The sequence below is a fragment of the Abramis brama genome (assembly GCF_963993115.1).
Source record: "Abramis brama genome assembly, chromosome: 5".
NCBI classification, from domain to species: domain Eukaryota; kingdom Metazoa; phylum Chordata; class Actinopteri; order Cypriniformes; family Leuciscidae; genus Abramis; species Abramis brama.
In genome coordinates this window covers 23,641,133-23,666,778 of record NC_139967.1, presented here as the reverse complement: position 1 = coordinate 23,666,778, position 25,646 = coordinate 23,641,133, and the positions used below count along the sequence as shown (strand labels likewise).

General features: G+C 38.6%; 3 protein-coding genes across 6 annotated transcripts; 1 reads left to right on the top strand and 2 right to left on the bottom strand.

Annotated features, from left to right (window-relative positions):
• Nucleotides 1-1,401: 1,401 nt before the first annotated feature.
• On the top strand, nt 1,402-5,701 carry kptn (kaptin (actin binding protein)). The gene is made up of 12 exons (XM_084114082.1): nt 1,402-2,079; nt 2,164-2,246; nt 2,394-2,478; nt 2,632-2,686; nt 2,834-2,912; nt 3,017-3,090; nt 3,182-3,288; nt 3,385-3,480; nt 4,482-4,545; nt 4,623-4,758; nt 4,909-5,082; nt 5,190-5,701. Exons 1-12 carry the CDS (start codon nt 1,788-1,790, stop codon nt 5,349-5,351), a joined length of 1,407 nt encoding a protein of 468 aa, XP_083970208.1. The 5' UTR covers nt 1,402-1,787; the 3' UTR covers nt 5,352-5,701.
• A 1,238-nt stretch (nt 5,702-6,939) lies between these two features.
• Nucleotides 6,940-17,774, bottom strand: hnrnpl (heterogeneous nuclear ribonucleoprotein L). Of its 2 annotated transcripts, none has more exons than XM_084114081.1 (14): nt 17,621-17,774; nt 16,840-16,958; nt 15,849-16,086; nt 15,621-15,706; nt 15,366-15,462; nt 14,765-14,837; nt 10,600-10,635; nt 10,286-10,354; nt 9,883-10,154; nt 9,359-9,480; nt 8,924-9,125; nt 8,611-8,668; nt 8,375-8,470; nt 6,940-7,250 (listed from the first exon to the last, which is right to left on the bottom strand). In XM_084114081.1, the coding sequence occupies exons 1-14, from the start codon at nt 17,702-17,704 to the stop codon at nt 7,192-7,194; spliced, it is 1,611 nt and encodes a 536-aa protein (XP_083970207.1). In that variant the 5' UTR covers nt 17,705-17,774; the 3' UTR covers nt 6,940-7,191. The 2 variants fall into 2 exon arrangements, with proteins under 2 accessions (XP_083970207.1, XP_083970206.1); XM_084114080.1 differs by having other exon boundaries at nt 7,058-7,250; nt 8,375-8,482.
• Nucleotides 17,775-20,800: 3,026 nt separating this feature from the next.
• On the bottom strand, nt 20,801-24,931 carry srsf7a (serine and arginine rich splicing factor 7a). 3 transcript variants are annotated; one of them, XM_084113683.1, is made up of 9 exons: nt 24,816-24,931; nt 24,485-24,704; nt 23,153-23,377; nt 22,608-22,787; nt 22,457-22,525; nt 22,332-22,370; nt 21,599-21,718; nt 21,404-21,496; nt 20,801-21,300 (listed from the first exon to the last, which is right to left on the bottom strand). In XM_084113683.1, the coding sequence occupies exons 3-9, from the start codon at nt 23,368-23,370 to the stop codon at nt 21,249-21,251; spliced, it is 771 nt and encodes a 256-aa protein (XP_083969809.1). In that variant the 5' UTR covers nt 23,371-23,377; nt 24,485-24,704; nt 24,816-24,931; the 3' UTR covers nt 20,801-21,248. The 3 variants fall into 3 exon arrangements, with proteins under 3 accessions (XP_083969809.1, XP_083969807.1, XP_083969808.1); XM_084113681.1 differs by having other exon boundaries at nt 24,621-24,704; XM_084113682.1 differs by lacking the exon at nt 24,816-24,931 and having other exon boundaries at nt 24,621-24,793.
• Nucleotides 24,932-25,646: the final 715 nt, after the last annotated feature.

The following is a 25,646-nucleotide window of genomic DNA, read 5'->3' as shown; positions in this document are numbered from 1 at the left end:
ACAGATAGATAAAAAGAAAGAAAGAGAGAGAGAGAAGGAGGGAGGGAGCGAGAGAGAGAGAGAGAGAGAGGGAGCGAGAGAGAGAGAGAGAGAGAGGTAGTGGGCCGCATCATTGCAGGCACACTGCATCAGTTAATCCAGATTAGGCAGTCTAAAAAGGAGCGGCTTAATCTGCAGGCCAGCCAGTAATACACAGACCGCTGTCAGCACCAATCACTCACACAATTCTAATCCCCTAAGAAACACACACCCTGGACACACACACACACATCCACTCACGCTCTCTAAACAGTGAGTTAAGCATGCATATAAAATATCCTGCACAATCAGACAACAGATTCATTAGAAACTTTGAATATGTGCTAAATATATGTACAAAACATGGGGCTCTTCTTCTGACTATAATCCCTCACAAACCAGTGATTGTAATCACTTTATAAACAGGTATTTAAAACAACTGGTGGCAATTTATAATGCAGTGTATTGAGTGTAATGAGTGTAGATGTTTTTATATGGGAAGATGTTGTGATGAGGCAGTTATTTGCTGATAAGCACAATATGTCCCATGTGGACAGACTTTGGGTCACAGTCAGATTAAAAGGGTTTTAATGTCAGTGGGGCTGTATGCTGAAAAGGGCCCCAATAACCAATTGACAGCTTGTCTGACCCTCTAGTAGAGATTCCGTCCATTTATTTCAAATCAATTCAGTTCAGGTCTAATAAGTTTTACTGATAACAGACAAAAGTATGAATGTGTTTAAGCATTGTATCTAATGTAATGAAATTGATTTTTTGAGCTTTTTACTTTTGCAGTTTACTTGTATCAGATAGGCGTATGAATGCATCATAATATGCTTTTCATTCATTTGCGTAACAAAACAATATAAGATCTAATAATAGTAAGGTCTAATTGGTACTAATTGAACAATAGGCCTACTGGGTATTTAGTTCTACAAAATCTGCCGATTTTTACATTTAGATGGCTTTTGTGATCATATTCTGCTCATTTTATTTGTTGGTTGGTTTATTTACTTTTACTTTTTTTTTTTTTTACAAAATTGTTAGCCATAGTATTTAATTCCATTACATAATTCATTGTGATGGCTGCCTTAAATAAAGTAAATTAATTAATGCATGTAATTTCGCCCCCTGCTGGAGGCCCCAGTTCTTCCTCATCGGGAATTTAACAAATCGAATAATAGCAATAGCCTCCCACTGGTTTCAGTTTAATGCATCTTAACCACAAAGAATAAGTTAAGACATGATCAATTAACAAACTGGTATGGAATATTTACGCTTAATAAAATTGAGTGTATTGGCAGAGATTGTCTTATTATTGGAAGATGAGAGGGTCTGTGGCTTACCATAGATATGTAAAATACACAGACAGACCCCATGTCTGTCAGAATTACAGATAGAGCTAAACCGACTCATCTCTTCAAAGAAGATTCATTCACTCATTTATATTTTTTCCACATTTTAGCCAGTGGAACCAGGACAACACACACAGGAAGGCTGAAGAAAGCCTGTCAGGGGACTGTTCTCTGCATTTCCAAGATACTGCTCTACTCCTCTTCTGCCTGTTATATTATTATATAGTATTTGATATTACTATACGACTTATACTATTATATGTTTGTACTATTCAATACTCTATTTTATTCGTCGGAGTATCACTGTCGACGACAGCCGATGACGACAGCCTCATTTGGAAATCTGTGATTTGTCAAGCGGTTCGAAAAACACAGATGATTGGTTAAATTTACTCACAACCCGCCCATACCCGGATGTTGTTGTGTTTTGTTTTTTTTTGGCAGTCCAGTAAGATCCAGAGGAATTGTTTTATTTCTTTTGTGATCATCTGCAAGATGTTGCCGGATGTAAAAGGCCTGTGTCCATTTGTGGAAGACAGTTTTAGTCGTTTTCCCTCGCAGAGTAACATATACGGACTATGCCAGGCAGGCGAGCAGGAGTTACTGGCAGCGACTCTGAAGGGGAAAGTAGTGTGCTTCAGATACCAGGACCTGCAGAAGAAGATCAGACCTGTGGCCAGAGAGATTCAGTTCACATATATACCAGGTCACAACCTGTTCGTTTTCTTTAAAAGTCTTTTGTTTTAGCTTGCTGTCTAATGCAAAACTATTTCTTGTTTTGTTAATAAAGTTGATGCAGAAATCGTCTCCATTGACGCCTTCAACAAATCTGCCCCTAAAAGAGGACTGGTCGTAGGAATAACCTTCATTAAGGTGTGCTTCATCATTAACTGGTACAAGTAACTAGTTTCAAACTAGATGGAAAATTTTCCTCGCTCACTCACTTTCTCCATCCATGAGGGCTGACATTTTTGCTGCATTTTCTGCTTCATGCATTTATTTTGATCTCTTTCCTCTCAGGACTCAGGAGATAAAGCGACCCCTTTCCTTAATATTTACTGTGATTATGAACCAGGGTCAGAGTTTAACCTGGAGTCTATTGCACGTGAGTTTGTCATATGGAGAAAAAAAGATCTATATATAAAAAAATACATATATATCATATCATATGGCTTAAAACTATACTATATGCTACATATTTTAATCTGATTGAAATTGGTCCATACTGAATAATCTGACGGTTTCATCTGCTTGACAGAAAGTTGTCTGAACCTGGAGCTCCAGTTCACTCCCTTCCAGCTCTATCATACTGAGTGAGTGTGTCATTGTGTTGTTGTCATTTATGTTACAATGAAAGGAGCCAGTAAAGTTTTTGTATTTAAATAGATGAAATGCAGTGTGTTGTGGTATTTGAAATCTAACAAAGATTTAGGGTTCAGAAGTACATGTTTGTTTCGCAGGGTGCATTGTGTAGATGGATCCAGCGAGACTGTCTTTCTCCTCAGTGGGCATGATCAGCGCATACATCTTTACAAAGAGGTCAGCCCAGCTGATAAATGTAGTTAGAATAAGGTTTTGCTTTGTCTCTCTTTCATACTCTCATACTAAAGATTTGAAGTTCATCCTCTATGTCTGATTGGTAGAATGCCTCTTTGCACCAGTTTGAGGAACAGCCAGTGGAAAGACTCTTTCCTGAACTGCAGGAGCTGCCAAGCAAGTGAGTGGTTTACTTTTCTGCAGTTCAGGTTTGGATGACGAGACGAGACGTTTGATGGTAATTATTAATATGTAATTTGTGTGCATTGCAGTGTATTATGGTTAGATGTCTTAAGTATTGATCAAAACCGGCGTCTCACTGCATTTGGATGTCAGAATGGTTCTGTGGGACTTTCTCTTGTCAACCAAAAGGGACCCGGTGAGAAACACACTTGCACGTTTTTTCTCTTCTCTTCTTAGAATGTAATATAGTCTAATAAAAGCTCTGGCTTTCTATGCACATTTGCCTTATTAGAGATTCTCCAGAACTGGCGTGTTCAGCATGACAGTCCCATCTCCACTGTGTTGCTGTTCCCTTTGAAAGAGCAGCACCAGAACACAGAGGCGAACAGTGAGTGATACAGCTCATATGGTCACCAGTTGATGCATAAAATAACTGTTTTCTGTTTGAATATATTTAAAAATGTATTTTATTCCTGTCATGGCAAAGCTGAATTTTCAGCATTATTACTCCTGTCTTCAGTGTCAAATTATCCTTCAGAAATCATTCTAATGCTGATTTGCTGCTAAAGAAACATTTTTTATTATTATCAATGTTGAAAACAGTTGTGCTGCTTAATATTTCTCTGGAAGCTGTGATGCATTTTACATTCTACATGCTCACAAACCTAACCCTAACCCATTATCACAAACAAAGCATGTCATTGTAAGTTAGAGATGTATTGTGCACTTTAGTAAGATTAAATTATTAAAATTGGAGTTTTCACAAGTGTCCCCAAATCAATGAGCTTGACTGACCGCTAATAAAGGGAGCGCTCCTTGTTGAAAGTTGAAAAGTCACAAAGACTCATGAAAAAGAATAACTTTTCTTCAAATTGTGAATGAATTACACAGAAAGTGAGCTGTGTAAGTCATTCGCAATTTGAAGAAAAGTTATTCTTTTTCATGAGTCTTTGTGACTTTTCAACTTTTCAAAAAGTGCTAAACTTTTATGATAATTTTTTTTTAACGTTCTGGTTTTATAATGTCTTAATATAAATTAAAAAGCAGAATGTGTGAAAAAACTATTTTAGGGAATGGAAATGGCTAATATGAGCCAATAAGTGCTCCTCTACCACCATCTACTGGTTATAGTGGTAATTTCGTGTATTTTTCATTTTTAAATATAAGATTTAAAGGTTTTGTTTTCCATCAAATGCTGGATTTAAAATATTAAAATGTGTCCAGTCTTTATTTACTCACAACATTGATTCTTTAGTTTAGTGTTGATGAAGGGGTACTTGAGCCCTATTGATGTGGGTTGTGGGGGCTAAAAAGGCTAAAAAGTTTGTGAACCACTGTTCTTGAGACTATTGTTATTAATCTCTCTCTATCTGTCTTTTTCCCCCACAGGTAGTCAAAGGGAAACATTTAATCTGTTGGTAACCAGTGCGATAGAGATGGCTGTTGTTTACAGGTTAGAGCCTGTTTAGTATGTTGCTTGTTGTGCACCATGTGTCTGGTTGGGTGTAAAATAATTGTGTGTGTGTTCAGGGATGTAGAACAGTATGGACTGAGCAGACAGCTGTGTTTGGCAGAAAGCGACCAGTGTGATGCAGTTCTCTGTGCTCTCGTTGTTGATCTGGACTTTGACGGACAACATGAGTTGCTACTAGGAACGTATGGACAGGTAGAGTGCTGGATTCAAAATACATACGCATAATAGGGAACAAATGTATGCCAAAATGAAAGAATTCATAACACTGGTGGTAATTAGAAATTTTGAAATATAAGCAGCCAACCAGTATGCACAATGATGTATTTGATTTGTTATCTATAGGACCTGCTCTGCTATAAATTTCCCCAAACAACAGGAGCTTTTGAGGATAAGTTACAGCTGCTGTGGAGACGGAGTTTTAAAAGTCCCCTTCTGTCACTGATTTATCTTGACCTGGCAGGAGACGGACTAAGAGAGTTAGCAGTTCTTACCTTAAAAGGCCTGCATATACTTCAGGTGACTGTCACTGAGCTGTTTTATTATTATTATTATTATTATTATTGATTACTGATGTTTTTAGTTAATTAAGCTTCTGTGTTTTTTCCTGTTCTCCTCCCAAACAGCACAGTCTGAAAACAACAGCAGATCTTGTTCTTCACCGATTGTCCACTTTAGTATCAAGACTGCCTGTTTCTTCAAAAGAACAGCCGATCAAAAACCAAGATACTGAAGAGCAGTTCATTTCAATCAGCAATGAACAGAGAGCTGCAGCCGCTCAACACTGACTTTTATGTGAAAGATATTTATTTGTATTTCAAGTGGTTAAGGAAGAGCTAAATATTTCATTCTGTTTGTGTATGAATCCAAGCCATCTAGCAGGCAGTTCTTGAACACTGAAATGAAAATTACTTCTTGCTGCTGGTACCATGTTTTGTAGCCAGACTTATTCAATCTTACTTCCTAGTGGTCACAAGTAGTTGTTGTTGAATTTCAGATGGGACATGGGGTGTCTTTTTTTATTTATTTACATCATAAAGCATTGCTGTTGCTAGTCAGTACTGGTTGTATTAAGAGTCAGGGGACATTCACATTTTATCTGTCTTCGTTACAGGGGTATATAAATCTTTGAAAAGTCGTCAATATTTTTGGTCCATTTTTAATCTGCTTAGAGAATTTCTAAACCCAGGCTTTTGGTTTCATGAGATTTCAAAGTTCTTCAGGCAAGACGTGTATTTTGCCATATCCCCAGTAGAGGACGCCCTCAGTCAGTAACGCTGCATCAGTGCATTCAGAAATCCTCCTGAGGTCTTTGACGTGGTCTGGCCTAGGGCCTCATTTATGAAATGTTGCGTAGAAGCCGTCCTACATTTGATAATATGGTCATTTCTTAAATGTGCGTACTTGTGATTCAAAGAACGAGCGTACGCCTCTCTTACAGATGCGAAATCTATAAATCACAAATGTTCTTGAAATTGTACGCAGCTAATGGTTCAGATCTCCGCCTTGCAAACGCCATACATAAGGGCAACAGTCAACGTCCAAATCCTTTACTTGACAATGGCAAGCGGCAAGAATTGATTAGATTTCTAAATACCTGCTGCAGTCCTCCAACTCTCACACAAGGAAAAGTGCGTCTGTTTAGAAACTCAAGTGGCGCGAAGCACCTTCCCACGCCAAACACCAACGGTGGCGTGGATTTTAGGGTACACACGTTTAATAAACGAGTCCCATGGAGCGAGAAAAGTTCAGCTGCAGACCCGCAGCACAACACATGACAGCAGTCTCTTCACTACAACTGTAGGAAAGCCAAAACCCATCCTCAATGAGGCTATAATCTTTCTTAATATTAATACTATATTAATTACTTTTACAATAACTGAATATATTGTCATACAGTGATGCAAGAGGCCGCAAGTCTGGCCAGTATTGACCATATCCTACAAAGATACTAAAAACAACAGCACATTACATTATGTAAAGGACTGTTAACAAAGAGCAAACTTCATCTGCAATTAAGACAACTACTGTTCAAAGTAATATAAGTTGTGTGTTCACCAAGGCTGCATTTAATTGATCAAAAACGTAATAAAACAGCAATATTGTGAAATATTACAACTTAAAATAACTTTTCTATTTAATACATTTTAAAATGTAATTTATTCCTGTGATGGCAAAGCTGAATTTTCATCATAATTACTCCAGTCTTCAGTGACAAATGAAACCATTTACCACAAATGAGTATTGATCTCCATTCTGTTTGATTAAGTAAAGTTGGTATTCATTTTGTGTTAAGGTTAGTTGCTTGGCTGGCTGTTTCCATAGCACACCAGCAATCCCACTGTTTTGAGCCAAACCACATACACAAGACACAAACTGGTTCACAATGATGTCTTTACTAATTTAATACATTTTCACACAAATTTACTGTTATACAAGACCGGTCCAAAAAAAAAAAAAGTATATTAATATCAATTAAAAAAAAAATCTTTAAAATGAACAATGATACAAAACATTGAGTCCAGACTTATTCTGGAAATAACAGTCCCATTTCTTTCCCTCTAGGTCAAGAATTAAGACATGCTATGGTGCTGGGATCACTGGGAAGGTTAGTGGGCGTTATAGGTTTCAGTTGGCGTGCTGTGCGGTTGAAAAACACAGTTTAAGAGTGTATGGGTAAGGCCCACCTGAGGAGAGGAAAAAAAAAAGAGAAAATTTAAGTAACATTATGATTTACTGTGTTACAGCTTGTGTGTTTTAGAAGTATGGGTTTGTGTTTCTGAGTGTTTCTGTTGCAGGAGAGGGTGTGGCCTGCACTCAAGCCAGCAGAGGACCACCCCAAACACTCTATGGAGGCCGAATGCATGCCATTTGTTTTGCTCTGTCTTGAATTCCTCTGCGATTGTGTGCCTTTTGTGAAACTTGCTTTTGTTCATTCGATTTATAACTCTTAGGTTGTTTTGAATTACTTTGGCCTTCAGTTATATTGTGTAAATATTATTTGTAAATACTCAATTTAGGGGAAGTAGGGAGTGTGACGCCATTTCTTTTGCACATGTTTATTCTATGTTTTGGGTTAAGGAGTTAGGGAAGTTGCGTTGTATTTTTCTTTTGATGCAATTTTTTTTTTAGGGAATATAGAGGGTATTAAACTAGTTATTTTGTTTATTGTCCACTCCTGAATTTATCCCCTTTGTTTCTGGTTTTCACTATATTTTTGTTAATAAAATTGTTTGAACATTATCTTTGTGAGTGAGCGCACATTTATTTAAAACAGTCAGTCTGGAAACTCAGCGCGCAATCCGACTGAAAGAGCTGGAGCTCGAACTTAAAACTACGGTTCCCAACAGGTTTCCAACTACTGTTCCACCCGGCACGAGTACGCCTGTGTCTTCTCCAAGCAGCACTTCCACTCCTGGTTCTGAATTTGTCTCTCGACGCAATTTGCAAGCAAGTCCAAGTTTTGATATTAGTAAACAAATCACGTTAGTCCCGTTCTTCCGTGAAAGTGAAGTGGATACATACTTCACTGTGTTTGAATGCGTCGCCGCCACGCTTCAATGGCCGCGAAATGTTTGGCCGCTGCTGTTGCAGTGTAAACTGGATGGGAAAGCTCAAGAAGTTTGTGCCGCGTTGACTCTTGAGCAGAATTTAGATTATGATGCGATGAAGAATGCTGTGTTGCACGCCTTAGAGCAAAACAGCTCCAAAATAACTCACACCAGTACAAAAACGTGTAGCTGCCATAACTATAGTAGTCACATTGCAGTAGCGTTAAAGTGTGCTGGCTGGATGTAAGCCGAGTACTTACTAGGGTTCTTCATCTGGAAGTGGTTTATCAGCGCAAGAGCCTCCATAGCATCGTTTACGGACTCCCACTCCAACAGACCAGATGAACTTCTCTCACCTGCAGTTCCACCAACACAAGAGCACACACAACACAAGTGTATTTACATAGAACCAAACTTACACCACCTATATACACTTAACATAATTCACAGAATAAATTGACTATTTACAAACATATTAAAACAATTAGTAACTCACTCTTGCCAGTGAACAGTTTGACGCTGGTTGGGCTCTTTATTCCCAACTCTTCACAAATCTGTAGATGAAGATACAGAAAAGACTGTTAAACTGAGCCCACACACACCCAGATCTTTAAAGCACAAAACATCTTTGTCCCAATGACTCTATTATGGCGTATATTTGAGTAAAATGGAAAAAAACGAGAGAGTCAGGAGTTGTAGCGAGTTCATGTTTTTGTTAAAAGTGCAATGTAAAAAAAACAAAAAAAAAACATGCACAGATATCACTCAGAATAAACACTGCAACCTTAAAATGACATACGATTTCTGACCTGACTGAAAACTTCAACAGTACTGTCTGGTTGACTGTTGAAAAAGTGCAGTACGTTGCTGGGCTGCTGGATGCGGTTCTTGGCTGCCTGCTCAGCAGTGGTGAAACGGTTGTTTCTGTTCCCATGAAAATCCTTAAAACTACAACTGCCATCTTCCAGCTGGTATGACTGACCCGGCATTATGGCCTGCTGTTTGGATACACTGCAGACCAATAGACAAAAAAACTAAGTAGTGCACACAGACAGAAATCATGCAGATTTAGTTTTACTTGTCTTGAATGGAAAAGCTAACTTTAAGGTCAAATCGTTTTACATTAAATAATTAGTAAATGGACTAATTTTAAAATAAAATAAAATGAAGAAACAAAAGTAATGTATAATAAAATAGATGTATAATGGATATGCATGCTCTAAAAGACATTCTATTGTACACACCAGACATTGAGTTTTTGTCCAAATAGCATGTTGTTGTTAAGGTGTGAAATGGCTCTATCCACGGCATAGCAGTCTCCCATCTCCACCATCGCAGCACCTGGTTTACTCTTCATAAACTTTACCTGAGCACAAACACACACAAATATTCAACACATGAGACGACTATCGTTTAAAAGTTTGGAATCAGCAAGATTTAAGAAATTAATATCTTACTCAGCAAGAACACGTTAAATTGATCAAAAATTATAGCTTTTTTTGTACCATTAAATGTCTTTGCCATTTCAAACAAATGCAGTTCTTGCAATAACTGGTGAGTTTTGCAATAACTCTTGCAATTCTTGCAATAACTTTGTGAGATTAAGAGACATATGCAGTATGCAGAAGCCTCTTAACTTAAGGTCTGCTTGACAAATGCTTTCAGCCATTACTTGGTTATAATTCTAAGGCACAATTGAACCTCCAAGTTCTTCATTTGAGGATCATAAGCTCCACAACGCCACTTATGTAAAGAATCACCCACTCACCCTTTCCACATTACCGTAGAGACAGAATATGTTAAACAATCTGTCTGCATTGATCTTGTTGGGCTCAAGACCGTACACCATGACCACAGGAGAGTCAGCATGAGCGTTGTAGTCTGGTGGAGGAGGTCCATGTCCGTACTGTGCCCCACCATACCGGGGTCCGCCACGGCCACGCCCTATTGGGGGCCCCATGCGTCTACCCTCGTAGTGAGTGGGTGGAGGAGGTGGTCCATAAGTGTCGTCATAGTGACCATAGCCACCCTGAGGACCAGCTATATAAAATAAAAAAAAGTATCTAATAATTAGAGAGAATGAAATATACACAATAAGCACCTATAAAAGCAAGAGGGACTGATTCCGTGCCTCTATTTGGGCCATTTGTTAATGTGTGTAACAAACTGACCATATTCAGGTGGATGATCCCCCAGCAGTGCTGGCTGCCTCTGCCGCTTGTTTGTGTTAGCGTTGGGGTCTGAAAGAGACAAAACAACAATACAGCATCACAACTGCTGTGATCACAAACAAAAGAAAAGGAAGGGCTGTGCAGTTCAGTGAGTGACATGCAGTGAGAATAGGGTGTTAAAACTACAAAATCCCGATTACTGCAATACTAAAGGAAGCCATAATGGAGATTTTGAATGACGTCAGGTTATTCAAAGAGAAATTCAACTATTTACATGATCCAAGAAAATCTTTCATACACAACCAAACACACACCTTGTGTATTGTTCCAATTGCCATCTGCATCGGTATCTGCACAGACAGGTATACACACAAATCAGATTAAAATAAGTAATAAAAATACAACATGAACATGATTAAATAATCATACTTCGAAAACCAAATATGCATTTATTAATTTCACTTGGGTCAGAATGTAAAACCACAGGTTCCAAGAGGGGATCAAAAGAACAATATGAATTGATTAATTTAATGAAAAATAAGCACATAAGTAGCCTGGTTCTAGATACGTTTATCCGTGCCTGTGAGACCAAAATAAATGGTCTTCTCCAATTAAATTACACTCAAATTACATCAAAGTCATAATACAATATTTCACAGAAAAGGAGAGCAAAGACTACTAAAACAATACAGTGATGTTTACCTAGACAGGGATTTCAATAAACAGAATGAATTAATGTTTCACTTAAATTGATAAAATACCAAAAACTTTAGGAAGGGGTTTAAGGCTTTTCTAAAAGGGTGGAGTTGAGTTGAAGTGAACATTAAACACTGTTTGCAACCAGTTTTACTTTCTTTAATCTGACTTATCCCAATGTTCTCATTGAACATCGTATTTCATGTGAAAATAAATGTGTATTTGGAACAGTTGTAATAATGCGCACAAATAAATCATGGACAATAAGCTAAGAAAAAATGCATTAAAGTAAATGGGGGTCAATTTTGATTTCAAGTTGACTAGACAAATGAACATGGCTGCCAAATGATAAGGTGGTAGGTCTTTTTAGAGTTATGTTATGTTGTGATGAAACTGAAGGATCTTTTCTTCTGTATTGTGACACCTAAATGAAACAATCGAGAAAGAGAGAGACAAAAAAAGAAAAAAGTAGGACAGGCCAGGGTCTTTCATCCATTGGTAGTTGAAAGGTCGGAGGCAGATCTGAATGAGAGTTTTCAATCGACTGTAATTACGGGACGGGGCCTAAGCAGACTAAATGCTTGGAGAGTCTAGCATACATCACCAGAAGTTTGAATAATAATATTGATTCAATCATACAAGGTCAAAAACAAGTGGTCACCGAGTTTTTGCCAAGACACGTTTCTGGATCAACATATTTTGTCGATCCTGAAACAACATTCCTGTCCGAAAATGTTGTCCTAACCCTATCCATAATTTATCCCTAAAATCAGAGGGAAATAATAGGTAAACACTGATTTAGAAGCACCTAAGCCTGGTTGTAAACCTAAACTTGACACACTGTAAACTTGACTGGAATGTTGTTCCTGGATCAACTTCATGTTGTACTTGGTGAAATCACGGTCACCACATACACACACACAGTTCTCAGGATCCATAACATGCATTTACAAAATGTAACATTTTAATTGAATATTTTCTGCCTTAAAAACGCTTCAGGACTATAAAGAACATTCACTCCCACAGGAAATGTTACCTTCTAAAGACAACACAATTAATATCAGTCACTTGTGGGAAAACAACCTTACTCAAATGGTCCCAAAATAATAATAATAATAATAATAATAATAATAAATAAATTAGAGCTACATGTATCCACCACCAGGGGGTGAGGATGGGTGAAAGTATTCTTTATTTAGGCTTAAAAGGCCACAGGAAAGTGTTATTCAAGGTCTTCCCTCCATGCCAGAAATGGCGTAAAATATCTTACCAACAAAGTTCTAGCTGATCCAGCTAGGTCGAATAGTTTAAATGAGCAGTGTGCTATATGCCCATTTAAATAAATACATAAATAAATGCAGCAGGCACCATGGTGGAAGTGTGATATTCTTTACCAGTCGCTCTTTTCCTGTTGATTTCGTTTTCATTCAGTTCTTTAGGATATTCCTCCCAGTCCACTGCATGTGCTTTTGGTGCATTCCAGGCACATAGGTGCTTACCGTAGTAGCAAAGGTGGATAGCAGACAGCAGACGGTGTTGAGTTTAGAAGAGACGCCACATCAGCAATCAGACTTATCCACACCTGCGTCACACAGGGGGCGTAACACAGGGATCAGAACACGGTCAGCCGTGCCCAATGAATAAAACAGATTTAACATAGAGAGGAAGAGGAAGAGGGATGAAGAAATGAGAGAGAGAAAGCACTTCAGTCCACAAAGAGACAGGGCTTGGGGAGGGAGAGCTGAGGATCTGTCTGTGTGATCGGTGGGCAGCTGCGGTCCTTCCCGTGTGTTACAGCGGTGTTTTGTCGCTATTGTCACCCATAGTGTCTTGTCTGGTGCATTTCACTATTGTTAGCAAGTTGGCGAAAGGATGTGTTTGCAACAATCTCACGTTGATGTCAGAGCATGTGGCCTGTGATCATGCGGTTTCGGATGTGTCACGGTGTAAAGTCGATGTCATCTGTTCGTTATGTATAGACAAAAGTCTGTTCTTGGCCGGGTGAGTAGTGACGATCTCAACTTGTCGTGCTGTGCGCAACGAGACCACCGCCGCTGTGTTGAAGCACTCTTGACTTGTGTCATGGTGGTAATGTCAACTTGCCGTGTTGTCATGATGATCTCTGCATAAATCTCAAACGATTTGTCTGATAGTATGTTGTCATGACAATGTCAGCTTGGCATGATGTCATGGCGATCTCTGACCAACCCAAATCTCTGACCATGGCACTTGTGTTGTAGCAATCCTGATCTGGTGTTGTCACTTATGTCAGTGCGGCATGTTCGCATGATGTTCTCAGGAAAGAGGAGAGAAGCGAGAGCAAAAGTAGCCCAAACACCCAAGAAACATGACTGCATTAGGCAGGGAACGAGAAGAAAATATCTATTCTTCTGTCATTCTGTGTATCTGTACCACTTCCCTTCATGTGTTTGCTGCTTGATCAGTCGCTTGGTCGGTGTTGATATGTGAAAGTCTTCGGTGATAGTCTGTAATGTGTTATCCAAAGAGATTAGACTCATGTCCCTAAAATGTGTCGTTAATTCAGAGATGTCCGCCACCTTTGTAGAGAATGGAAGGATATCTTGAGTGTTTTGTATCCGTGCGACTTCGATACGAGTGAAACTGCAGACTTTGAAGTGTTTAAAGTTGCCATGAGTTCCGTTAGGCTGTTCCATGTGGCCTGCTGAAGTGCTGCGAGTGTGCCTTGCAAAGAAACTTAAGTAAATGGAAATGTTTTGTTGGATGTAAAATGTGTTCAGCAGCTAGTTCAAGCACAGGAGCTTAACGCATCACATCTCAGGAGTAAAAATGCTCAGCAATTTTACCCTTTGAGACCTGATACATAGATATTTTGAATAAGAGCAAATACATAAACTCTGGCCAAAGACAAACAAGCTTTAGCCTTCAAAAAAAAAAAAGAAAAAAAAAAAGTATTCTGAATGCAAAAATGTACTATAAAACAACTTAATCTGGGTAAAGTTGGTTCCTGAATGATCCATTAAATATTGCTTGGACCATTGTGAATCTTTACGTTCACGAATCAACCTGTTATATACAGCCCTGTTCAGTGAAATTCTGCTCCTGGAGGGACGACGTCCTGCAAAGTTCAGCTTCAACTTGCCCCAAAACACCTGCCAGGAAATTTTTTGTGATCCTTGATTAGCTGGTTCAGGAGTGTTTAATTTGGGGTTGGCGCTACACTCTTCAGGAGAGTGGCCCTCCAGGAGCAGGACTGGATACCCCATCTCTATTGCAAAGCAAAAAACAAATCTCCATCATGTAATATTTGCTTGATGCAGTGTCATGCTCAGTGACTACAGGTGAAAGGAGTGCCTGCTTCTAAGGAATTGCTATATGAGAAACACTTGTGCTTTAACAGGTGGCATGCGCAACAGACCAGTGTACGTCAGTATGAGCTAAGAAGAATGTGCGCTTCTGCAGACAGTATGACAGTCATGCCCTCTCAAGTGCATGTCTTTCCTTTAAATAAACGAATGTGCGTTTTTTTTAAAGGCGGATGTTCTTTTTGCGCATGTGCAAGAATGCGTGTCCATGTAAGAATGTCTATTTACTACTACAACCATGTAAATATTTTGTATTATAATCTAAAGAGAAGGAACACAAGAATGAAGCAGCATCACTGAAGTGACGTAGTTGGGAAAAGATCCACTATTGAAGTTACTTCAAACTTCCCAAGGGCGTCACTTGAGGAGGCCTGTCCACACACCCATCCCCAAAAAACATAAGGAGCAGCACAGACAGAGTGCAACGGCTGTACAGTACCTTGGCCACTGAGATTGGGGTTGGTGTAATCCCATGTGTCCTGATCGTTTTTGAAGACGTTGAGACGGGTTGGCTGTACAATAAAAAGTGACATTTCATTAGGAATAAGTTTTTACAGGGGTAATTAGTCACAATCATTTGAATTGTCCCTGCTCATTAAAAGTGTGTGCGCTACATATAAGCCTTCTGCAAATGTCAAAGCACTCATTCTGAATTCAGATATGCGTTTATAAGATATATGCATACAACTTAATACAAATTGTAGCTTAGTTATTTATATTTGTTATGTAATTGTTATGTGTTAGATAATATAGATTTTTTTTAGTGCAGTAACTTACTTTAAATTATTGGCACTCATTTTACCGTGAAATGAGTGTTCCATGTCTTTATTAAAATGAACAGTCCAAAAGAGTCATGACTTTTCAACTTACCTTTGACTGTGTGTAAGATTTAGCTTAGTCACTAGCCTATACCTTTTAATGAAGAAAAATAATAATAAATGCACCTATTACAGAATGACTTAATTTGCCATATTGACTCCAGGCCTGTAGAAGGCACTGTACAGCACAAACAGTTTGATGTCATTTTATGGGGTACTAACCTTGGCATACTCAATTTTAAGGGTGCAGCAGCCCGAGTAGATGTCAGCTCCGTTGAGAGAGGCTTTAGCTCTTTGCGCACTCTGGACTGAGTCAAATGTGACCAAGAGTCAAGGAGAACAATATTTCTAATGTAAATAAGAGCATGCAGCCTAAACTACACTTGTACAGGGTTTGATCTTTGTTTTTGTGAAAAGCCCCATACTCTAATCTTAAAACACATTAGTGAAGGTTGAAGTCATTTTATTCAAGGATATTCGATCATGGCTTGAACTCCATTTTTCCTGAAGATCACAATCCTTTGCACGGGTCCACAGTTATTACAGATGGTGTACAGAACGTCCTATGGACAAGAAATGACAATAAACAGAGTCACAAAGAATGAAGACCAGCTCAGATGCAGTAGTAGACAGCTAGACAGTAGAGTCTACTCAGCTATACCATCATAATATATGACCATGATGATCAATATCTAAACAACTTACCGTGGTAATGGGGTAGATGGGGTTCATGATTGTGAGGAGTAGTACATTGTTGACGCTCCTTGTATCATCAGAGTCGCTGGGCCGAGAGATTTTTTGACTGGTAGAGTAATTGATGTAAGATGGCCGGCCAGCAATGTAGATTTGATTATTGTTAGCATATGTCACTGCGTTAGAGGAGCCGCCCATATCCTCAAACTCCACCAGTGCCTGACGCTTCTTTGGCATCAACACAACATAACTGAAAGACAAACACATGCACGCACACACAATAATGACTTTGAATTCCTCAAACAATTTTGCTGAAATGGTGAAAAATGCTAATCAATTAATAGAAGAAGAAAAAACTCCCATCCCCATCTTGAATAATGGATTTATCATCATGGGATTAGAAACACTTTTTGGTGTACTATTATTGGTTAAACAAGTTTTCTCTTAATACCAATGAAGACATTAGTACGGTTTCTTTTTTATTTAGTCAGATATTAAAATTGGTTTAATTTAAAGCAGCAGTTCTCAACCGAGAGGCCTTAAACTTTCTAGGGGGCCACAGGATGACTTAAAATTATTTAATTATATTTTTTAAAATTAATTGAAATGCAAAAAAATTAAAAAACTAAATCCTTTCTTTTTCCCTCAATAACTATTATTTTTAATAAAAAACACATAATCTTGTTTTTTCTTGAATTAATATAAACACTCCCTTGTGGAAAAAAAGCAGCGCTTTCATAATTACAGCAGAAACACCAGAGGAAATAGCTCTCCGATATCAGGGGCCTTTGAATATTGTGTTGGACAATGGAGGGCCTTAGAGTCAAAAAGACTGAGAACCACTGGTTTTAAGGAATTTTTGTTATAGGTGTTCTAAATTGATCTCAGATGAACCCTTTTGTAACGTAATATCTCTGTCAACAAAGTAAGGACTAGAATGAGAACCACAAGGGCTGAGGATAGCATTTGGGCAAGGACCATTCTTATCCACCATGAACATTACCTTATAGTGCCAAATTCCTGTAGCGCCTCCACCAGGTCAGACTCGGCAATGCCGTCAATAAGCCCCCTTATATGCACCACAAGCGAGGGCAAGGTCTTGTGCGGGTCACTGTAACCCTCCTGCACATACAAAGGAAAGAACAAATGGTTAAATTAAACAATAGTATAAAACTAGAATCCTTGTGAACGCTTAAAGCAAATATATGAAATATTCATTCATTTGCTTCACTACGTTAGCCTCTCGGTAAACATCAGTGCTGTAAAACTGTAGTAAATAAAGATTCAAACTAGTGAAATTGATCCAATTACCAGCATCACATTCAGAGTTCAGATACCATGATCTAGCCAGAGTTAGTGTTTCCCGCAAAAACTGAAATTCTACTGCTTTTGAATTTTCTCGTGCACTTTCCGACATTTTCCATTCGGCTAAATGAAAAGAAGTCTGTTAACAAGCAGTGTGAATGGCTTATCAGAGGCTGATCCGACTGACCAGAACAATGAATGCGCATTGAGGAAAGCAATCCTAGCCGAACCACAGGGTCCAATTAGTTGTATTAGATGATGTATATAACTTATATACATCACCTTATATGTAATGCTTACATCCTCCACAATCGCATAATTATTTCTCATAACTAAACAGACTAACAAACTGGTGTTAGCTACAAGCTAGCCTTATTAGCATCACGTATTGAATGGAGAAAAAATCGTTTCAAGAAAAAAGGAATATCTAGCACCACAAACATACAAAAAATGCAATAACATGAATTGAATGAAAGTACCGTGGCCATTCCGTCGCCGTCTGTTTTCTGTCTTTTTGTTGCTCTGCCTCCGTCACCGTAATAATGGCCAGCCGCAGCAGCCATGTTGTCTCAAATGAAATGTTATAAAATGGAACACACCACTGCCGGAGCTACGGCAACCCGCAGGAGGAGGGGGAAACGCGAGAGGAAAAGGAATTTTGGGAATGGCTGCGCTTCAACACTTATTAAGCTGCCTACCTAGACAACATTTTTAAGGCTGCGTAGTCGCGTTCGAATGCGTCTGGAGCACCAAAATGACGTTTATCTAAATTAGAATCAGAAAGAGCTTTATTGTCAAACTGTGCTTGCTCACACAAATAATTTTTCTCTGTAGGCTAAATGAAGCTTAATTTCCAGTGCACACATAAATACAACAAGACATAATAACAAAATTAAAGAATAAAGATATTAAAGAATAAAGAAAAGTAAATATTTACAGATATGAACATATTTACAGTTAACAGTATTATGGATAATAAATAAAAGTGAATTAACAAGAAATTGCACTAAACAGTGGGAGTATTGCACTAAGATTGGCCTCGGAAGGAATTTAACTGTTCAGTAGGGAGATGGCCTGTGGGAAGAAGCTGTTTCTGTGCCTAGATGTTCTAGTGCTCAGCGCTCTGAATTGCCAGCAGGAAGGCAACAGTTCAAATAGGTTGTGGCCAGGGTGAGTGGAGTCTGTGATGATTTTACCTGCCCTCTTCCTCACTCTGGAAGAGTACAGGTCCTTGAGGGTGGGCAGGGGAGTACCAACAATCCTTTCAGCAGTCCGGGCTGTCTGTTGTTCTTCTAATGTCTGATTTAGCTGAACCAAACCAGACAGTTCTAAAAGTGCATAGAACAGACTCAATTACAGCTGAGTAGAACTGTGGCAGATTGAACTTCTTCAGCTGGCGAAGGAAGTACAACCTCTGCTGGGCCTTTTTCACAATAGAGTTAAAGTGTCCCACTTCAGGTCCAGAGAGATGGTGGTGCCCAGGAACCTGAATGCCACAGTGCTGTTCATTATAGTAAGAGAGGGGAGTGCTGGGGTGTTCCTCCTGAAGTCCATTATCATCTCCACAGTTTGGAGTGTGTTCAGCTCCAGGTTGTTGTGACTACACCAGATAGTCAGCTGCTCAACCTCTCTTTTGTGTGCAGACTCAAGACTGGCAGCAATACTGCTGTTATAATATTGTAGTAAAAAAAAAGGATTATATATGATTCATACAGGCACACTGCACACATTTGTGTAGTCATTAAAAAACCCATGGTTTCGAGGCAGCCAATGCTTCATACTAAAGGACATTTAACTTTAACTACAAAAATATTTGGTCTGTGCAAATTTGCCATGTTTCCGTCCACTTTTAAATGTTTTGTTGCAGCCGTTTGAGTTTGCCTAGAATTTCGATCTTTGTATTTTTTCCCTATAACAGTAATGAGTGTACTACAATTCTACGTAAAATGGTTTAACAATTTGATATAATAAACTGCTTTGACTCAAGAATGGAGTGAATCCGACTAAACAGTTTTATGTTTGAGCACTGCAAACACACACAAAACAAAATCAAACCTACAGGAGAGATGCATTTCATTCAGGACATGACTAAAAGCTGTACACAAAAGCAACTAAAGGCCCAATTAAAAAACAAAACAAAAAAACAATCCATTCTAATTGTATTTTGGAGTAATAATTTGTGCTGTAAATGAGGTCATCACAATACAATTTTATATACCAGCAGAATTTCAAAATTCTCAAACAATTTTGACAGAGCAGCAAAAACTAATACCAGGCTAACTAAAGTAAAAAGACCTAAAACAATTACTGAAGGCAAGTAAAGAGTAACTTGCAGCAACTTACAAACAATAAGACAAATTAATAAAAACCATTATGGTTAAAATTGTGCCATTTTTATTTTAAAACAGTATACCCTCTATCCCTTGAAGATTAGAGTTGAATAAAGAATTCTTTCATTGTGTATGGGAGTGTGAAGAGATCTTGAAATTCTGGAAGTTAGAGCAGACTATGATAGATAAAATAATCAATGTTACTATTTCTCTTGAAACATTTTTTTTTATATAAAATTTATGTCCTAGTAATTTTAAATTGAGAAGAGGAGATTATATATTTGTCTATGGCCTGGTTTCACAGACAGGGTTTAGATTAAGCCTTAGTTTAATCAGCGCATTTAAGTAGCTTTTATAGACATGCGCCAATAAAGAAACAAAAACATTACTGGTGTAAATCTAGAGACGGAACAATGACACTTACATATTTTAAGATATCAGTGCAAGTTGCAGCTTGCTCAAAACAACTCAAACATGCATTTTAGTCTTGGACTTAAGCCTTGTATGTAAAACCGGAAAAAAATGTGTAAATGTGTATTCTACAAGCTTATAGCACTTTGGAAAAAGTTGGAGGCACCAATTATAGGGAGATGACACTGAATATGTCATTGGAGAAAATAATGTATATTATTAAAGGCAGGTATAAGGCTTTTGAAGATGCTTGGAAACCCTTTATGATTTTCTTAGAAAAAGAAAACAATGGGGATATATTTTATGGGATTTTATAAGATATGCAAGAAAATAAGTATTGTTGGATGCATCTTGTACTAGGAGACCTAATTTTAGTTTTTTTGTGGGTGTATATACAGTACTGTGCAAAAGTCTTAGGCATGATAATAAAACAGAAACCGAGACAGACTAAATCCAGAACTGCGGGAACGTCTCCAAGATGCTTGAAGAAACCTTCCTGCAAAGCTACCTGAAAAACTATGCGCAAGTGTACCTGGACAAAAGCCGTTTTAAACGCAAAGGGTTGTTACACCATATATTGATTTGAATTAGTTAATAGAAGTTAAATCATGAATAAATTCAATTTGTGATTTTATTTTTGAAAGCAATCTCACTTTACAGCATTTTAACACAAGTGCCAGTACTTTTCACAGTACTGTAGCTTTGCAGGAAGGTTTCTTCAAGCATTTTGGAGACGTTCCCGGAAATATTAACATGCCTAAGACTTTTGCACAGTACTGTATATTTTTCCTTTTGTTGATTATCCGTATGTGAATATATGAGAGTGTTTATGTTATAACATGTCTTTGTTATGTAATCTAATAAGCAATAAAAGATGAATAAAAAACCTCAGGTCAGCAAGAAAATGCACAGAAACCATTAGGTTTGTAAAGCTTTACTTTATTAAAAAGATTGTTGCCATTTTCAATGAAAAAAAAAAAAAAAACCCTTCTACAACAAACAAATCACAGCGTACTTTTCCATTCATATAATACACTGACTAAATCACAACATAGCTCATTCACCACCTTACCCACAAATCACAGGACACTGGCTCAACACTGAAATTAAAATAATGGAGCTCTTAAAAAATGTTTAGAAGTAAAGGGGATTTTGAAAAAGGGAAGGGAAAAAAATATTAATGAGCTGCTTGAGATGATAGTGAAGTTTTTACAAGGTGGAGGAGCTTTGTCACTTAACTGTGGGGAGGAAAAAAATAAAAGCTTTGTAGCTACAGTAGAACCAGAATTGAAATCATGGGGAAGATAAAATGTATTTTAGCCCTGAGGCATAGGTGGGGAATAGGGGTGAAGCATCAGTATTCAGATCAGTCAGCACCCGGTGTTGGACTTCTCCTTGGGCTGGCAGACCTGGAATGACTAAGAACACACACACACACACACACAGAGACAGAGTCAGCATCTACAGATTTTCGACCTTAAATGACAACTGAAATGTGCTAATGTGTAAATTTGCATTTACCCGTCTTTCTTGTGACTGATCGAACGAGACCGAGAGCGAGATCTGGACACACTACGTTCCCTCTGTCTGGAACCAGATCGTGAACGGGAACGACTTTAAAAGAAACAAATAAGATTTAAACTGAGATGCATGTACAACACGTATATCGTGAAACTGAATTAACAAATTAGCATATGTAAATTGTGCATCCAGTACCTGTCTCTACGGACAGGCGTTCTGGATCGGGACCTCCGGACAGGGCTTTTTGACCTGCGTACAGGTGAACGCGAGCGCCGCACAGGGGTTCTGGATCTGGAGCGGGCCGGGGAGCCTGACCTAAAACAGAGGTGAAGTTTAAGAAAAATCAAAAGCCCAGAGATCAATGACAAAATTTAAGTCCCCCTGTGGTAAAAATCAAGCGTTTAATGTTGTTGATATGTCTATGTGGTGTTTTTAATATGAATTTGCACATGGTTTGTCTTAAAGCACAAGTCAACACCATTGCTGAGTATTTTCTCATTAAAAGCAGTGAAATAAAGACAGTTTTAAAAACGCGTTTCGAAATAGCTGGTGTTTCTGACATCACAAACTACCTTGTAACAAATCACGGCAACGTGTGATCATCAGAGTGGATCTCTGAGCTGGTGTGTGTGAGTGGGGGCGGGGTGATTTGCATATTCATAGAAACGCATATACTAAATGAAGCAAGGGTGTAGAGTTACATTCAAGCTATTTTAAGGCATGATGAATTTTTCTTCAAGGAAAAAAAAAGTTTAAATGTCATTTGGTGTTTTAAGGGATAACATAAACAGGGGGACTTTCAGAAAATCAAAATGTCCCATAGAAAGATTGCTTCTTCAACAGTGCTGAGGCAAATCAATGTGTTAAGTAGACTTATTGCAATTAAGAGTTGTTAGAAACAGGACTGTGAAAAGATACCAAAGCTCACCTGCTTCTGCGTTTTGAGTATGAAGGTGAACGGTACTTTCTGAAAAAAGGAGGGCATGAAATCAGACTGATACATATTGACAAATTTTTTTATTCAAACACAACTGGAACAGTGCGTGGTCTTACCTTTCATTACTACGGCTCCGAGAGCGGTAGCGGCGGCCTCGAGATCTGGACCGAGAGCGAGATGTTGATCTAAAAGCAACAAAAACAATATGAAAGTTTATGAACAACAGGCTCAAGTAGAAAGGCAATAAAAAAACGTTTATTTATGTACCTGCTGCGTCGGCTTCGCCTCTTGCTGAAACGATAACAGTCATAGGCATAATGACCACTCTCCCCACACTGGTAACAGCGGTCGTTGGGGTCAAATTGCCTGCGGCTGGGACGGCCATAACGGGACTTTCTTGACATACCAGTAGACAGCTCAACTCTGACACGGGCTCCACAAAGCACCCTGGGATATTATAGATCAGAAGGTTATTTGTTCCCTATGTCAAACAAAGGTGTGTACATATGTGATCCAGCTGTTTGGACATCCCAGACTCCCCCCGTTAGCCTTTTTATTTCTGAGCCATACATTTCACCTAGATGCAGATAAAGTCCAGACCAATTAAAAACAACTGAACTCAAAAACAGGGTACAATTAATCTGCATCTAGGAAAATGCCACAAAAGTTGGGGCCTTTGTGAGCGGAAAGAGAACAGTGAAACCGCCGACACTCACCCCTGCGGGTCTGAGCTCCCTGAAGAGGTCAGGGGGTTAAATGTGCTGCAGTAGCATCATGGCAAATGTAGGCAGGTAGAACTCAAGTTGACTCACTTTCCATCCATCCCCTTTACGGCATCCTCAGCATCTCTGGCATCCTCATACTCTACGAAGGCGAAACCTGGAGGGTTCCGGGCGACCCATACACTCCGCAATGGTCCGTAGTAACTGAAGGCCCGTTCCAGCTCACCTTTGGCTGCACCATTGCCAAGGTCACCTACATAGACCTTACAGTCGGTGGCACGAGAGGAACTTCGGGATGAGTAAGACATCTTGCACCTGTAGTATTGACAAAGTAAAGAAATGAATTGATGCGTATTTGAGTGTTAAAAAATGTAGGAACTTAATTTAAACTGGCTAATGTTTGAAGCAAAATACAAGTAATTGATTCCCCAAATTCACTGACACTCAAATGAATGTTTTCAACCAGGGGTTCATGGACCACTGGGTGTCTCTGATGGTACTCAAAGTCTGTGGAGACCATATACATCATAGAACACATTTATAACTATCAAGTATCAAACTCATTCTGTTAAAGGGACAGAACACCCATAATAATAATAATAATACATTTAATCGCCTTCGTACAGTTCCAAATCTGTATGACTTTCTTCTGCAGGGCACAACCAATGTATAATGGGTTGTTTTTTTTTTTCTCTCCAAATACAACGAAGGTCAATGTCACCGAAACAGAAAGTCATTCAAGTTTGGAATGACATGAGTAAATGACAATTCTCAGTTTTTGGTGAATGTTTCCATTATGCATTATATAATGTGGTAAAGTAGCAGCCCAGGATTGTTGCAAATTGTTAAAAAAAACATTTCGTCGTACACTACAAATCTATAGTTCTGTAAAGGTTGAAAACCTCTAGCTTTCTTCTAATATAAACTACAGTGTCTAGTGTACATTGATCAACCAGTGCGCATGCAAGTGCGTTGGTCTAGAATGTAGCACAGCCCTGCACTTGTTAAAAACATAGCAACATGCGGTCAGCTGTTCCCGTATCACGTGCATGCATCTAAATTCGTTAAAGCTAAAGATGTGAGTACTGCTGTTAGAGCTTTGTTGCTACACAAAGTAAACGTATAAATTATGTTTTGGTTTCGTTTTCATCGGTCTGTAACACCAGTCACGTAACGAACTACGGCCATGATAGACCGCTCAATCATGTTTATCAACATGATATTGGAATTAGCAAGACTCAAACAGCCAAAACCAAAACAGACAATAGGATAAGAACTTATAAGCATGATACATTTGAGAATGTAGCAACTGGTTTGATTGTTAGCCAATTAACGTTAGCAAGATTAACGCCAATAATAAGTGCGCCAGAAACGCAGGCCGCTCTTTGTTTGGCACATTTTTGAATTAAACGATACACCTACCGAAATACAAAGATCCACCAGCTGGCAGCAACATTTAAACCACGATCTCTCGTACAAGATATATAATCGCATGTGAAAAGAAAGGCCTTTGAAATAATACCAAATAAACAACACCATATGCAGCACGCGGACTTACTGTGTGACTCGACGTCCTCGGTTCCGTCGTGTGAGGGCGCGTGGACGCTTCTTCTTCCGGTTGATTAAAGGCGCTCAACCAAACCTTGGCCGACAGGGGAAAACAGCTAATGACAACAAGTACAAATTCGATACAAATCGAATTCATCTAACCGAATAAACAACGTGAGAATGTAACTCAAAACAGAGTCCTCACCAGTTCTCTTATCTCATGCTCCTGACTCGCGCTCTTGGCCCGGAAGCGTCACCCGTCACCGGCTGAGAGCACGGCCTCGGGCCTTGACGACTTCTCTTACTTCCAAGAAGGGGCGGTGTCTTTAATGCTTAAACATGATTGGCTCTCACTGATGTTACTCAAACTAAAGGCGCGTTTCCTACTGTTTTTACTGGCGGGGATTTTCATTCATTCCAGTAGTTTGAATCTTTTGAATATGTTCACTAAAACGATTCATTCATTAATTCAAGCGATCATTTCTGCTTCAGTTGTATCATAAGTCGTTGAATCTTACACTCAACCGATTCGTTAAGAACACAGAATAGTTGATGTAACAAATAAATTATTTATAAACAAATCTACCAAGAGTGCATCGTTAGGGTTGCCAAATTCAGCAAAGCAAAATATAGGCTAGCTCAATGTTTGTTTTTAATAGGCCAACAGTTTAAGGGACACTCAAAATAGTTTATAGTTAATTTGCATACAGTACCATAAAGATGTTTTCAGTAAAAATGTTCCTCTATTTTCAAATGCTGGACATGGTTTTTAAATTAACATTCATAATTCTAACATGTCATTTGTCTCATTGTTGTGATATATCGCCTCTCTGTCTGTATGGATTATATAAGCAACCAAAGCATTTACAAGATTCGTCAAAGGAATAAATTATTATTAATTAGGCCTAGTGTAATCTGTTGATGTTTAATGAATAAAATAACAGTAATTCCACTTTTCATTTCTGAAAGCAGCATATTCCAGTTCGAATACAGAACACAATAAAACAACCGTTTCAATTTATTAAGGATTTTACTT